The sequence below is a fragment of the Bos indicus x Bos taurus genome, chromosome 9 (assembly GCF_003369695.1).
Source record: "Bos indicus x Bos taurus breed Angus x Brahman F1 hybrid chromosome 9, Bos_hybrid_MaternalHap_v2.0, whole genome shotgun sequence".
In the NCBI taxonomy this organism is placed as follows: domain Eukaryota; kingdom Metazoa; phylum Chordata; class Mammalia; order Artiodactyla; family Bovidae; genus Bos; species Bos indicus x Bos taurus.
Window position 1 is genome coordinate 73049706 of NC_040084.1, and position 15772 is coordinate 73065477.

At 35.3% G+C, this 15772-nt stretch overlaps 1 protein-coding gene across 4 annotated transcripts in view; it reads right to left on the reverse strand.

Annotated features, from left to right (window-relative positions):
- Positions 1-650: 650 nt before the first annotated feature.
- Positions 651-15772, reverse strand: part of HBS1L (HBS1 like translational GTPase) — an 85181-nt gene continuing 70059 nt past the window's right edge. Inside the window, exons 13-18 of one of the 4 annotated variants that reach the window (XR_003512659.1) lie at positions 13495-13599; positions 10436-10543; positions 9911-10019; positions 5879-5979; positions 3181-3325; positions 651-1319 (exon numbers count right to left, since the gene is read on the reverse strand). Coding sequence is in view for 1 of the 4 variants with exons in the window: in XM_027551623.1 (XP_027407424.1) it covers positions 1308-1319; positions 3181-3325; positions 5879-5979; positions 9911-10019; positions 10436-10526; positions 13495-13599 (563 nt within the window). In the remaining 3 variants the exon portion in view is untranslated. Of the gene's footprint in view, positions 1320-3180; positions 3326-5878; positions 5980-8737; positions 8855-9910; positions 10020-10435; positions 10544-13494; positions 13600-15772 lie in introns of those variants that run through there. The other 3 variants (XM_027551623.1, XR_003512660.1, XR_003512661.1) reach the window with 3 other exon arrangements.

Below are 15772 nucleotides of genomic sequence, written 5' to 3' on the forward strand. Positions count from 1 at the left end.
AGATGTATCTGTTAAATGTCTGATTAACATACTGTAGAAACAAAACACTTTCTTGCCTTAGTTAAGTTTACTCTCGTCACAGCCACACATATATTTTTCAGTAAAAAAATGTGCTCATCTTATGATGGTCCACCAAGCAGCACATTTATGGTCTGTACATCTTACCAGACTTACTCTTCAATTACGAAGAAATGCTATTGAATATGGCAAGCCATCGATATACAAATTACATCATTTCCCAGTTAAAAAAAAAAAAAATTCTATCATATTGTCCATCAGATCAGGGTCCCAGGCTCAGCTGAGGACAAAATCTACTCCAAAGCAATTGTACCCAGGAGGGAGCTCAACGAATACTTGCTCACTAAATATATCTTGGAGTCTGCTCAAACTTTAAAGAAAAACATGACTCTTACTCATAGGGGACTTATGATCTATAACATATACAAGATGAAGTCATTATACATGGAATTATGGAAGTGAGAATGGGAAAAATAAAGTTATGGTTAGAAATGGATGAGATTAAATTTGCTCTGCTGGGATAAAAAGCAAGAATTCACATGAAAGAGTTGGGAAACTCGTAGGCGAAAAAGATCCCAAGAAACCTAAGCCCTACTTGGAAATCTCATAAACATCAATGAAACCAGAACACGTTTTGTTGTTATGCTTAAACTAAGACATTTTATTAGCTAGCTTTACATCTTAAATATTATTTCTGTTACCAAAGGAACAATTTCCACTAATTCCAAACTAAGCTTTCAAATGGTTGCTTGCTGAAGGAAGAATACTCTTATGCTCAACACCAAATACCTTAATTATAACCTTCAACAAATCTTTTCTTAGAGTTAACTAAAAAACTATTCAGTTCAAATATTAACTACCTCAATAATCCATTTTAGCTATTTGTCCTTAAAAACATGTCTTGTAGAGTTGAAATCAGAAGAGAAAACTGTAAACATTTGTAGTTTGGCTGAAAGTAGAGTTCACTTCATGATGATTCAATGTCTTCTAACATACTTCTGATGGCTTCCATAAATCTCAGTAAGGTAAATCCATTACTAATATTTCAAAGGAAAAAGCTAGTTTTTAAAATCAAAGTGCAGTATTAGCCTTTCTTTGTCAGTTGGCAACTTGAAATTTTTGTAGGGCTGATGAATACTTCTTTGTGGTTGATCATAGCTCTAATTTTCTCTCTCACTTTAAAAAAAATATCAATTGCACATTGTTGCTTTAACTGAGTAACTGGATTCTTTCAAAACGGAGGTTAGCTATCTCATTAAATTTAGAAACATGGTAGAAATTCTGACCCATCAATCTTTTATCTGTAAAAGAAAAAAAAGTATTTGCTATAATTTAACCAATCACATTACATCAAAGGAACCATCAACAACAAAACAAAAGGAAAACGGCAGTGGAGTAATCATTATATCAGATAGAACTTTTGTTTTTCCTGCAACTTTTCTTCTTTCCCAGTCATGTTATTTGAGATTTTCTATCTCTCCATTATTTTCCACAAGAAACTGCATCTTATTTTTAGAATGCTCTTTTATAAAGAATGTTTTGACAAATTAAATGACAAAGATATTAGGTAACATTTACTGAATTCTTTCTAAATGCCAATCACTGTGCCAAGTGCTTTATACAGATCATTTCATTTCACAACTCCAGAAAGTAGATTCTATTACCCTGTTTTCATAGATGAATCAATGACAGGAGAAATGCTATGCTTCTGCAGCTAGGAATTAGTAGAGCAATAACTCAATTTGGGCTTATGTTTAACTCCAGAGCCTTCTATATGACACAGGTATGTATAACTGAATTTTGATGCAACATGAAGCCCATGTCAAAAGTATCCATCCAGTTAAATGAGGTGAGTTAATTTTTATGCAGAAAACAATCATATGAAGTAATGAAGCCCCTTTTAAAAATACATGCGTACCTCAGAGATATTGTGGGTTTGATCTCAGACCACTTCAATAAAGTGAGAATCACAATAAAGTGAGTCATAGGAATTTTTTTTGGTTTCCCACTGCATAGAAAAGTTACATTTATACTATGCTATGGTCTATTAAGAGTGTAATAGCATTATGTTTATAAAAAAAATCTACATACCTTAACTTAAAAACACTTCATTGCTAAAAATTGCTAATCATCATCTGAGCCTTGGGTGAGTCATAATTTTTTTTTTTGTAACAGCAACATCACAGGCACCCATAACAAATATAATGCGAGTGAGTGTCGAAGTCACTGTTGTGTCCAACTCTTTGTGATTCCATGGACTGCAGCCCACCAGGCTTGTCTGTCCGTGGAATTCTCCAGGCAAGAATACTGGAGTGGGTGGCCATTTCCTTCTCCAGAGGATCTTCCCAACCTAGGGACTGAATTCAGGTCTCCTGCATTAAGGCAGATTCTTAACCATCTGAGCCACCAGGGAAGCTCAACAAAGATAACAAATAATGCAAAAGTCTGAAACAAGAATTACCAAAATGTGAAACAGAGACATGAAGTGAGCAAATGCTGTTGGGAAAATTGTGCCTATAGACTTGCTTGAGACAAAGTTGCCATAAACCTTTATTTCTAAAAGAATGCAATATCTGCAAAGTGTAATAAAATGAGGCACGCTCATATTCATAAGATCTATATTAACATACCATACTGTGGAAGAAAATTAAAGTTAATGAAATTCTGGTTCATTTCTGGCTATCTTCTCCAAAACTCAGCTGTACTTACCTTATCCTTACAGATTAGGTATGTTTCAGAAACACTACTGGTATGTTAACTGAACTTCCTGAATGAATGCATTAAGAGCTAGTTATTTAAAGAAAAAAGTAAGGAGGGTGCTTCTGTTAAACAAACCACTACCCCCAATTAACTGACTCTTAAAGTCTATATTTTCATGATTTGTATTGCATACTTACAGATCTATTTTTCAATGGATTTCCTTTAATATTGAGCAATAATTTTACTGGTGGAGAAGACAATCTGGAAGTCTTATTATGAGAAAATCTAAGACCAAACATTTTCTTCTCATCATTCTTTTAATTTTTAATATAATTTTTAAAATGCTGTTCTAATATATCATAACTGTTCCCCTTAGGCCATAAAATCTCAGGAATCATTCTTAAAAGTAGAAAAAGAATAGACATAATAACCATGGACACATAATCAGTCACTTTAAAATACCTCAGTCACTACACCAGCAGCTATGGTAGAACCACTGTAGCGCAGCATAAATCTCCCCAGCTCTTTAAAGTCTTTGTAGAGCTCAAGAGCCACTGGTCTTTGTGTCTGTAGCTCCACTAATGCATTCTGGCCTTTGGTCAACAATCTATCATGAAAAATAAAAGAAACCAATGGATATCTAATAGAGGTAAAAAATGTAATTAAAATCTGCAAAATAAACATTTCACATTCCATCTATAAATCAACTTAGTTTTTTAAAAAACTTAAAAAGGAAAAAGGGATTTTCTTTAAATGAAAATATATGCTTTTAAATTTGGGGTGGTTAGTTGAAAAAAATGAGAAGAGTAGTTCTAGATTTAAGAATTATTAGCTAGTTCATACATGTGTATGCACATATATATACACACATACATACATATACACACATTTTTTATAAACAATCCTCCAAATACAACTCTCTACCCCTTCAAGGATCCTATAATCTAAAATGCTCAGGACCTCTGCACAAAAGCCTTCTCTTTCATTCCCTTATGAAACTAAAGAAAATGATGCATTTGCATTTTAAAAGTGGAATGCAATGTCCTATGTCTTCCCCAGTAAAGTCCTAAATGGTAGATTATGTGTTAAAAAGTTATCTTTAAAGAGGACACTTTCCTAGTGCCACCACACTACCTGAGGGTTCTCTCTCCTTCCCTCTTCTCTCTTTTCTCACCTGGGAAGAGTGGTTCTTTAACAGAGGTTCAAGATAAAAACACATAAGATTTTCCCACAACATGCTGTTTGTAGGAAATGAAGGCAGATGAGGCATGGGCCTGACCGTAAACAGCTCCACACAAATAAGCAAACAAATAAAAATCCTTGTGTGCAAGGGCCCCATCAGCTTACTAAAAGAAGTAGAACCCAAAGGGGACATTTTGAAACATTCTCTAATTCAATTTCTAGAATACTAGAAGGCTAGAGGACAGCAATCAAAAACTCCCCTTCTGAAAGACTACTTTAGGGACAGAAAGATAGAATAAACCAAGGTTTCCAAAAAAGTATGCAAAAAATTCTAAATACTGGTTTTGGGCAATTTCAGCTTAAGGTCCCATTTGTTAGGATGGTGAACATTTAACATATTCATAATTTGCAGTTAAGTTTGGTTCTAGAAAGTCTGGCTCCATCCCATGTAAGTCAATTGAGTCTACAACATGCCTGAAGTGGAAGAAAAGCAGAAAGCCTAAATGATGTTGGTGCAAAATAAAAGGACAAAGCTACAGATATGGTGATTGGAAAAACTAGCATGATAATATATTAAGACCTAGTGTCAGCATCACTGAGCTAGGACTCTGCAGCAGGAGCAGGGAGAGGAAAATTCAGGATTAGATCTGATGAGTCAGTATCAGATTGAGAACTTTCCAAATCACTTATATCTCAGTCCAACAGCCTGGTTCCTGCCAAAAAATATAATTTATGTGAACAAACTGACTGGATTAGAATCTTGAGCCTGCCACTTGCTAGCTTTATGATCTTGAACACGTTATACAATCTCTCTAGGCCTCAGTTTCCTTATCTGAAAAATGGGAAACATAGTAATACTTGATTCATACTGTAGCTGAGAATGTAAACCATACAAAAGCACTTATGACAGAACCAAGAAAAAAGAGGTCCTCAAGAAACATCAGTCATGATTAGTTCTATGACAATTCTCAGTACGTTATGGCAGGCGCTCATGCTAGAAGCTAGAGACTCAGGTTAAAAATAAAGAACTATCTTTAAAAGAGGCGTTAAGTAGGCTCCTTTTTCTAACTAATGGAGAACAAACATGGGTGTTAGAGTAGTGTGAAGTTCTATCTTCTACTTGCAACCAACCCTAAATTAACCCTCTAACCACCTTGGCCTCTTACACAGGTGCAAATGAGGAGGAATACCCCAGGACTTAAAAAAGGGGATTTTCGGTGGGACTCCCCATAGGGCTGAAGTAAGGAAAACCCCAGTGCTGAACCAGCCAAGCCAAACTGTGGTCAGTCTTTAGTTGAATTAGAGTAAGAAACTCAAGGTTCTCAGGAAGCACGTCTTCTGAAAAATCCCAAGCCTATCCCAGCCAAAGGGGAATTGTCCACACGTAGACACAGATACTAACGGTAATCAGAGGGGACCGACTTGTGATCACCTCAGCCCAAGGCACTAGGCGACTTTAAGGAGGAAAAAAGGATACTTCCCAGGTGGGAAAAAAACAGTGTGTAGGTCACTCTCTCCTTGAGGTATTCTTAGCACAGGGCATGATTCTCACGAGGGGGTAACAAGATAGTATAGAAGAACAATGAAGTTGGAATTTGGGACAAGTGGCTAGGCATAAATCAAACTCATCTTCAAAAATGTAAGACTAATTTTTTTTAATGCCTTCATTTTTACATCATCGGTATCTAAGGCTTGATAGTTAAATAAAAACTTATATTTACATTTTTATTTATAATTCACACCCATCACTATCATATGTAACAGAAATTATATCAAGCATTCCTACCTAAAATAGGAGCTTAAATATTTGTTTTTGTGTTTTCATCCAGTCCTTTAAAAAAATGATTTCTAGAACAAGTTAAAATAGACTTATCATAAAGAGAATTCACTTATCACAGAGAGAAATATTATACAAATGAATTCACCTGTAAGAAATGTACTTATATTGTGTTTGTTATTTACACATTAAAACACTTACTTAGGCTTTTTCTTTGTGACTTCACCAGTGCTTTTGTTTAAAACACTAATCAATCTTTTAATAACAGCGGGTTCACTGACGGTTTGGTAGTGTAACAGCACCTAAAAAAAGAATTGTAACACAAAAAAGTTGTTGGCTGCAGCATCTCTGGCCTTCTACTCTTGCACTCACACTGTATCACATCAGCCTCAGAACTACTGCCTGGAGTCACAGGATCTCCAGCTGCTTCCTTGAAGCCCTACCACTCTCATCAGGCTGTCCCTTAGCTCACGAGGGGTAAGGTCATGGGAAGCGGTTCCAATCGCTCCTCCACCACTATGGTGGAAACCTGGGTAGATTACATAACCTTCCTTACATGGTTATAACGAGAATGAAATAATATCAGAGACAGTGCCTGGTACAGTGGATGTTCAGCAAATGTGAACTATTTCATCATAAAAGCAAGGGAAGGGAAACTGTGTAACATTCAGCAGTAATATCATTCATTGTTGGATAATGAGACTAAAGTATTAAATGGATGTTTAGACAGGCTTTGAAGTCAGGCAGACATGAATTTGAATCCTTACTCCATGCTTTCTAGGCATGTAAGCTGGGGCAAGTCCTGTAATAACCCTTCCCACCCTTCTACCCCCAATATCCCCAGCCTCAGGTCCCTTGTCACTAAGTGAGGAAAACCAGACAATGTTATTTCAAAGTGGTGCCCAATACATGGTAAAGCTGAAGTTAACTGATGACCTTATATATTAGCTATTATTTCTCATGTTTCACATGTAAGGAAATTAGTATCAAATAGGTTAAGCAGCAATAATGGTGCCAAAACCACTAACAGAAAAGAACAGTCTTTTCAACAAATAGAGCTAGGAAAATGGGATATCGAGATCCAACAGAATGAAGATGAAGCTTTATACCATATACAAAAATTAACTCAAAATGGTGCAAAGGTCTAAATAAAAGGACTAGAACTATGAGACTCTTAGAAGAAAACAGAAGGGGAGATCTTAGTGTTGGATCTGGCAATGACTTTTTGGATATGACACCAAAAGTAAAGCAAAAAAAGAAAAAGAGAATGTTAATAAACTGGACATCAGCAAAGTTTAAGGTTCTTGTCAATCAAAGGATATAAGAGTAAAAAGTAAACCCACAGAATGGAAGAGGGTATCTGCAAATGATACACTGATATGGAATTAAAACCTAAAATATATTTTTAAAAAATGAAAAGATGCTCAACATCAATAGCCATCAGGGAAAGACAAATCAAACACCACAATGATACAACCCTTCAAAATCATTAGTTTACCTATTATAAACAACAAACAAAAAGTCGTCCCCCCACACACAAGAAAGGAAAATAAATGTTGATGAGGCAGAAGAGAAATTAGAACCCCTGTGTACTGCTGGGTAGGAATGCAAAATTGGTACAGCTGCTGTGGAAAAGTTTAGTGGCTCCTCAAGAGTTAAACACAGAATTTCCACATGATCAAGCAACTCCACTCCTAGATTTATACCCAAAAGAATTGAAAGCAGGGGCTCAAACAGATACTTGTATGCTGATGTTCATAGAAGCATCATTTACATCTGTCAAAAGATGGAAACAGACCAAACATCCATCAACAGATGAATGGATAAACAAAAAGTGGTATATACTTACAATGAAATATTATTCAGTCTTAAAAAGAAACAAAACTCTGATACATGCTACAGCATGGATGAACCTTAAAAGCATTATGTTAAGTGAAACAAGTCAGACACAAAAGGACAAATATTGTATAATTCCACTTACACAAGGGATGTAGAACAGGCAAATTCACAGAGAAACAAAATAGAACTGTGGTTACCAGAGGATGGGAGAAAGCATAATAGCAGGAGTGACTGTTTAATGGGTCCAGAGTTTGGGAAAGGAAACAGTTCTGGGGGTGGATAATGTCAATGGTTATACAACAAGGTGAATGTACTCTAATGACACTGGACTGTATTAAAAATGGTTAAAATGGCAAATTTTCCATTATAAATATTTTACCACAATAAAAAAATAAAAATAAAAACATTAAGATTTAAAGTCTAATCCATTCGTATGTTTTTTCCTTCTTAAATATATAGAGTTTACCATATAAACAAGAGGAACAAAAAATATGTATTAAAGAACTAGTCCCTAAACAGTGATATTTTAATTGCTCAGGAAGCCTTTTCTTGGTTAAACTTTTAAAAATTGTGAGTTTCTTCCCACAGAGAATGGATTATATGACAAAACATGACCATTGTTTTGTGAGACAAATTTCATCCTGGTATTCGTGAATCAACATATGTGAGTGCAATCTCATAAAGCGGCACTGAAAAACGTTTAATTCATAAAAAAAACTACAGCACACAGGAAGACAGTATTACTATTCAGAGTGATTACTGACTTCCTGACCGCTCTGCCTCTCCATTGGCAAAGATTATTGCTGCATGAGTAAAAACACAGGAACCAACCTCTCCAGCTTCTCCTCACTGGGCACGCTGCTTTCTAAGAATGAGTACAAGTCACTCATAGCCATTTCTTTCCTATCAACGCGTGAATTCTGAATATTTAAAAATCAAGTATTTGGAAGGAAACTTTTGCCTATTTTTTTTTAGCATGGCGAATTGAAATATGATTATAAAAGTAAAATGCTTAAATGATACCTTACAAATATACTTTCATAAGATCAAATTTACAAAAAAATCATTATAAAGAATTATAGCAAAGCATATATTTATCTCAAATAAAGGTGCAGAGGTATAAAATAGATTTAAATGAGCTAAATACATTTATTCCCAATCTTTAAAATACTATCACTAATTTAAATAAAGTTTAAAGGTCAATTACTATTACTGCCTTACTTTTATTTCAGAGATGCATCAAATGGAGAAAATGATCTGTCTACATTTTCAAAGGCAAGCCATTTAATTCCACCGAGAAACATTTTTTATTGTCGTGGAGAACCTGTACTATATAAGCTGATCGAGAAAAGAAAGATAAGTCTAGTGGGAAAAATGCCCATTTGTTAAACAGCAAAAGAAAGGTACCAAACTATAAACAGAGCATGGTCCCAAATATCTGAAAAAAAAAAAAAAATTACACATAAAACAAAGACCGTTCCTGGATAAGTAACAATATAGTATCTTGATTCATGGTTTATATGCACACACACATGAGTGAGTGAAAGTCGCTCAGTCATGTCTGACTCTTTGCGACCCCATGGAAACCCTATATATACATACACACACATATATAGATCCATCTATACATATAAGATCCATATATACATAATTTATAGATCCATCAATATAATATATAAATCCATAGTAAGATCTGATTTTGGAGAAAGAAATGGCAACCTACTCCAGTATTCTTGCCTGGAGAATCCCATGGACAGAGGAGCCTGACAGGCCACAGTCTAGGGGGTCGCAAGAGTTGGACACAACTTAGCGACTACACCAACACCACCATCCCTCTTCCCATAAACGTGTATGTTCAAATGGTGCTAGTCAATGATGACCCTGCAAACCAACCTCACAGCTTCAGCATAAAGTTTACCTTATGTCAAGTATCCCCAGAATATACCAGATACCAATGTACACAAAAAAAAATACTCTGAAATGTAGAGAGTAGATATTTATAGGTTATGCAATTATAGAATGTTATTGTCTTTATTTTTGTGTTTTCCAAAATTTCAAAAAAACAAAGATGCAATCTAAGAAGTAATCTTTAGAACTCAGCAAAAAAGTATCTACTAATTTCCTTAAATGAATTTTTTTACTATCATCAGTTTGTATCCTATTGATTATTAAATTTCTTCTCACTGCCTCTTTGAAAATAAATGCCAGACCTATGGATCAAAATAAAAAGCAAGACATGATTTTCAAATTCTAATTTCATGTTTTTCTGGATTAGAGTAATACAATGGTAGCTGGAAATAACAATAGCATCATCAGTTATAAAGACAGTTACCACTTCTTAGGACAAAGTTACAGTGAATTTATAAAAACAGTAACAAATATTTTTAAACTTACGGGAAATCCTTTAGTGATAGGAATTTCAATATTAAAGATGAGGATTCGGGCTCTGAAACGAGTGCAAACCTTAATGGGTTCTTTGGGGACACAAAATATGCAGCCAACACTGTAACAACAACAAAACAAAACAAAAAAAGGAGAGTAGGTAGTTGGGAGGAATAATTAAATACATATCGAATACCTCTAAAACCATTTACAAAGTAAAACAATCAAGTAAATTAGGGACTGTTAAATATTCTCTTCTAGGTTAAAGCATGGCTTTACACCATTATTAACCTTATATCATTTTCACACACTACAGTTTTCCCTCAAAGGACATGTCAGGTATACATGCTGATGTATATTAATTTAAATTTTAGTAAATTTTACTTATTCTTATACCTCCACAAGTGCCTGTTTTTGGCCAAAGGAGATTCAGAATTAACACTCATTCTTTCATTTGAGCTGGTGAACTGCAAACTTTACGTGTTTTGAGGTTCTATATCCAAAACAATGGCTGCTTAAACTCATTTTGTCACTCACTTGATTTTGATGATATCCATTCCAACCAATGTAAGACTAACATGATCTCCTGCTGCCGCCCAGTCGACAGGTTCATCGTGCAGAGTGATTCCTGGAAATGAGTAAAAACTAAAGCATACAGTGAAACACCTCAATATCAAACCATAACAACCAAAGGAGTCTGGCTGATCTGTACCTCATCAGTCACTACTCATCATTTTCAATATGAATGGATTGAGATTGAGAAGTGTTAACTGTGAGCGTTGAGGAAAACACACTTCCTCCAGACTTGACTCTTCTGGACCACCACCCTAAACATAGAGTGACTTGCATTTGTCCATAAAAGGCTGATTTCTACTTATTTAACCAAAATTTTAAAACTCATTTACACAACTAGTATACTCATTACATAGGCCCCACTGCAATACATTAATGGATACAGGCATAAAAGTACAGTTCCAATTATTTTTAATAACAAAAGATGAGACTGGGGGAGATGCTTAACAGTATTTTATTCTCCTGAGCACTGCTTTAGACAACCACGTCAACAATCTCCTGTGTTCTCTGAGTTACCTACAGGGTGTCAGCACTCAGTCAGATGGTGCCCTTAGCACGCCCCTTCACTATTCCCAGCTCAAGAGAACTGCTTCTCAGAGAAAGATCCACAGCAATAAACAGTTATATGAAAAGGAGGTTCATAGTGTAAAAAATTTTTTTAATGATCCCAGTTGTGGCTATATGCCTTTATTACCTAGGGAAAATCCTGGAGTACAAATGCAAAGGGCAATAATACTCAGGTATTTAAATAAAGGCTTTTAAAAAGTTGTTCATATTTTCTGATTCTGTGGGGTAAATTCCTTTCCATTGTAACTTGAGTCTTCTGCGGAAAAAAGTATGTAGGCCAACCACTGGGGAATAGTTCTTGACTGACGTGTTTTTAGTAAATTACAATTCACCCATCTATTCCTCAAAGTACTTACTTTTCCCATGTAGCATCCTCTTAAGTGAGTTTCTTTGAGACTCTCTGGGAGTTCAAGGAGAACTTTAAGGGCTCTGAGACAACCTAAAGCTTTATTCAAAATTTAATGTAGGTGTACATCTGCATTAATCTGAGAAGAGGGGCCATAACTTTCATCAAGGTATCAAAGAGGTTCCTGACTCCAAAAATGTTAACAATTATTATATTTTTAAATGTTGGTTACAATTTAATTAAATTTAGTTTTTTTTCATGTAAATTTAAAATGACCATATGTAATTTTTGGTTTGAAATGTGGAATTGAAATCAGGAGCTACTCACATAGACTAAAGATTGCCTTCAGCTTAAGAGTTTTCATACTAGAAGTTCAATTATAAAATTTTCTCAAGATTATGTATTATCTGATTTCCTTCCCCCAAACATGTTATACTGTCCTATACCGTGATATTTACTTTCTTAAGAACATTTTTCATAGTTCTTTTTTAACTCTCTAAGTGAAAATGTAATTTAGAATTTCCATTTGTTAGTAGCAGATTCAGTCAGTTCTCTTTTTTAGAATATTACTGGTTAGTGAGCCACAGCTGTACCTAAAGTGTTCAGATAGAAGGTGCATTAAACAATCAAGTAAATCAAGCAAAAGCATTAGAGTGAGAAATTGGGTGAGAAGTGTGATTTTCACAAAGTGAAGTGGTGCTTCTGACATGGCTTCCCTTTAAGAACCACTGGATTAAAGATAAGTGGTTGGAAGTTTTCTTGTGGGGTAGAAATAGGATGGAAAGAACCAAAGAACATGGAACTCTCAGAAGTGATCAAATTATAATTTTGGAGTTCACAAAGGAGCCAATCTTTAAGGTCCATGACCATGGTTTATGACCATGGTTTGAATTCATGTCTAAATGATTATACAAAAAAAATTCCCATTCTTAAAAAGCTCCTTAACATATAAAGAAATCAGTATTTCAAAAGTATTTCAGCTCTTGATCACTTTAAGAGACAAAAGCAGAGATTTAAACTTGCAAATAACAGGATTATAAAAAATGATTCCTTTTTAAAAAGTGTAAAATAACTTTGGCTTTCATTCTCTTATTCATCTTTAAATTTAGATTAAACTCTGTTACCTAGCAGATATTCATTAATTTATTCTAATCCTTAAGGAAGCAGTTTTTAAAGTAAACAGAGCAATTCAAAAAATATACATTTGAATTCATAAGCTAGTTAAGTACAACTCTGGTTATAAACTATAAATAAGAGTAACAGAAGGACATGAGCAACTGAACAACAACAAACAGAAGGAAAAGTAGAAAATTTTAAATTTTAACATTACCAGTAGGTTATAATTAGCTTAAAATTGTTACAAATATTTACAGTATAAAGATCTTCAGTTTAATGTTGAAGTCAGAGATTTAGTTGGAAGCTAGATTAAGGTAAGAACAGAATTATAAACTTAAAAGCAGAATTCAAAAAAGAAGAATATGTACATATGGTCAAATGATTAGAAGAAAAGAAACAGTTATTAGCTATCATGAAAGGTCATGTGTGCAAAAGCAATAATTATAGCATTTAAAACTAGCTCAATTTCTCTTTACAACATCAGGATTCTCTGTATTTGCATCTTATTTTCTTACTTAGGTCTTCCTGTAAAAAAATTTGGGGGGTATAAACATGATATAGGTTGATAACATAGTAATTCTGAAATACACATTTCAAAACAACAGACTGTAGCAGTCTGCTTTGCCACTGACTGTTCAGTGCCAGGATGGGGTCAGACTTAATTTCTGCTACTGAATACTACTTTAAACGTATCTGACAGGTGTCTATACATCTGGGTTCAGTCTTATCCAGGCTTCTCAAATCAATGTTAAGAAAAAAGAAAAATGCTACCACAGTAAGAATGTTATATGTACATTTATACACACATAGTCACAACTGAAAAAAAATCGTTTAATGTTTTCACATTTTTATCTTCAACAGTTAGTATCATTCTGACAGTCAGTTACAATTTCAGTAAGAGGTTATTTACTCTGGAGTTAATAACTAAACTACTTTTAAAAATCTGCTGTCTCAATATAGGGTTGTTTAACAAAAGAATTTTGCAGAGGAATACCTTTTGCAGTACAAGTTTCATTAGGAGGCATTGCTAGGAGTCGGTCACCAGTTTGGATATAACCAGCTTCAATTTTACCAGTTACACAAAATCCAGATCCTTGATCTGCAAAACATGCCAAAATTTTGTTATGGTTTACTTAACAGTATCATCTGATGCTTAACACTGCTAGCTATACTTAGTTCCCTGTATGCTGTGCTAAGTCACTTCAGTTGTGTCTGCTTCTTTGTGACCCTATGAACTGTAGCCCAGCAGGCTCCTCAGTCCATGGGATTCTCCAGGCAAGCATACTGGAGTGGGTTGCCATGCCCTCCTCCGGGGGATCTTCCTGACCCAAGGGTTGAATCTACCTCTTTTACATCTCCTGCATTGGCAAGTGGGTTCTTTACCACTAGTGCCACCATTTCCTACTAGTTATATGAAAGCAGTAGTTCAATGAACATTAAGCAATGATCGTTTCAGAATTTTTAATGTATCTACTAAATATACACCACATTCTATTTTCTTATAAATAAAAATATATTAGAAAAAGTAGGAATTCCTTCTTCAAATATTTATTAATGCTTACTAAATACCAGGCATTGTGCTAAACTCTGGGAATAAAGAGATGAAAATATAAGCCTCTACCTAGAAGGAGTTTACACCAGTGAAGAGAAAGGCAAAAACAATTACACTGTCCCAAGACAAAGTTATTTATAATGTGCAACAGAAACAAAACAAGGCACATCAAAGAATCCATGATAATGGGCAAAGACTACACTTACGCCAGGCACTTAGAAGAAAAAGAATCAGGAGTTTACCAGGCAGCCTGTATGCAAGTGCAAAGGCATAGTCATAAACGAATGTGGGCTGTGCTAAGACCCATGTGTCATTTATATGGAATTTCTAAGGGACCATATGGAATAATGAGGGAAAGCCAAGAGAGGAAGCAAAGGATGCAGACACGGAACAAATAATATTGGTGCCTCATAAATCATGCTTAGGGTTTGAATTTCATCCTCAGTTAAGTAACTGGAAACTAGTAAAGAATTATGAAATGGAGAAGTGACATGATGGTATTTCTGTGTCAGAGTGGAGAGGTTGACTGAAATGCATATGTTGACTGAAAAAAGAGAAGAAACTCAAGAATCTGAGAATAAGGTATGACAGATTTAAGGTGATAAGGTAAGTGGGGAATAATGGCAAAAATAAGAGAAATCTGAGATGATCTGTATTAACCATGAGATAGAAAATTAAACAAGATTCATTTTAGCCTTGGTGAATTTGAAGTGTCTGCAAGGCAGACAGGTGAAGAAGATGCATTCAAGGGGGCCCCAATCATACCAAATCCACAAGAATGGAACCCTGGGAGCACACTCCCTGTGGAGATGCCCAGCAGCAGTTAGCAGATGTATCTTCAGGGTGAGAATAGGTTTGGGTTGAAGATCTGGGGTGCATCAAGATGTAGGAGATAGAAGAAATCATGGCTGCTGGTCAAAAAGAAGCGTGTAGAATAAGAGAAGTGAAGCGACAGAACCCAAGCGAAAGGACAGAGGAAGAGGAGGCCCGAGGAGATGGAGAGAGGTGAGACAGCAGAGCAGGAGAGAGTGGGTCACAGAGACCGAGGGGGAAAAGTTTCAGGGTGGATGTGGCTAGCAGCCTCAGAAGAAACGCCAACTTCAGGTAGATGGGACTAAGACAGAACTGAAAAATGCATACTGATGTTGGCAACCAAGAAGTCATTTGATAATCTCAGTGGGAACACTGAGGAGAGCAATACAGGCAGAAACCAGGAAGCAGCCTGAAGAAAGAAGAGGAGGTAAAAAAGTAGAGTCAGCAAATGCTGTTAGTCAAAAAAAGAATTAAGCACATCTTATTTTTAAAATAGATAACAGTAGCATTTTGAAAAGCATTACCATCATTTCTCTTCTACTAGAATGCTGGAAGATGATAATAATAAATTTCAATTTCATTGAATGATTTTTGTGAAGCACCTTCATTTACTCATTTATTAAACACTTATTAAGTATGTGTTACGTGCCAACCACTGAGCTAGGTCCTGCAAATACTGAAATAGAAGTGACACTACTTGCTCTCGAGGAGTTCACAATCTAAAGGAAATAAACAGCATAGACAGGTATAACACTGCATGCAACGAGAGCACATAGAGAGACCATGGAGGAACACCTCAGGGTATGTGTGTGGATGACCTCACTTATCACCTCCAGATTATCAATTTATTGCTGGGACTTCCCTGTTGGCTCAGATGGTCTACTCTTTACTGCCCACTCTGTGGTAA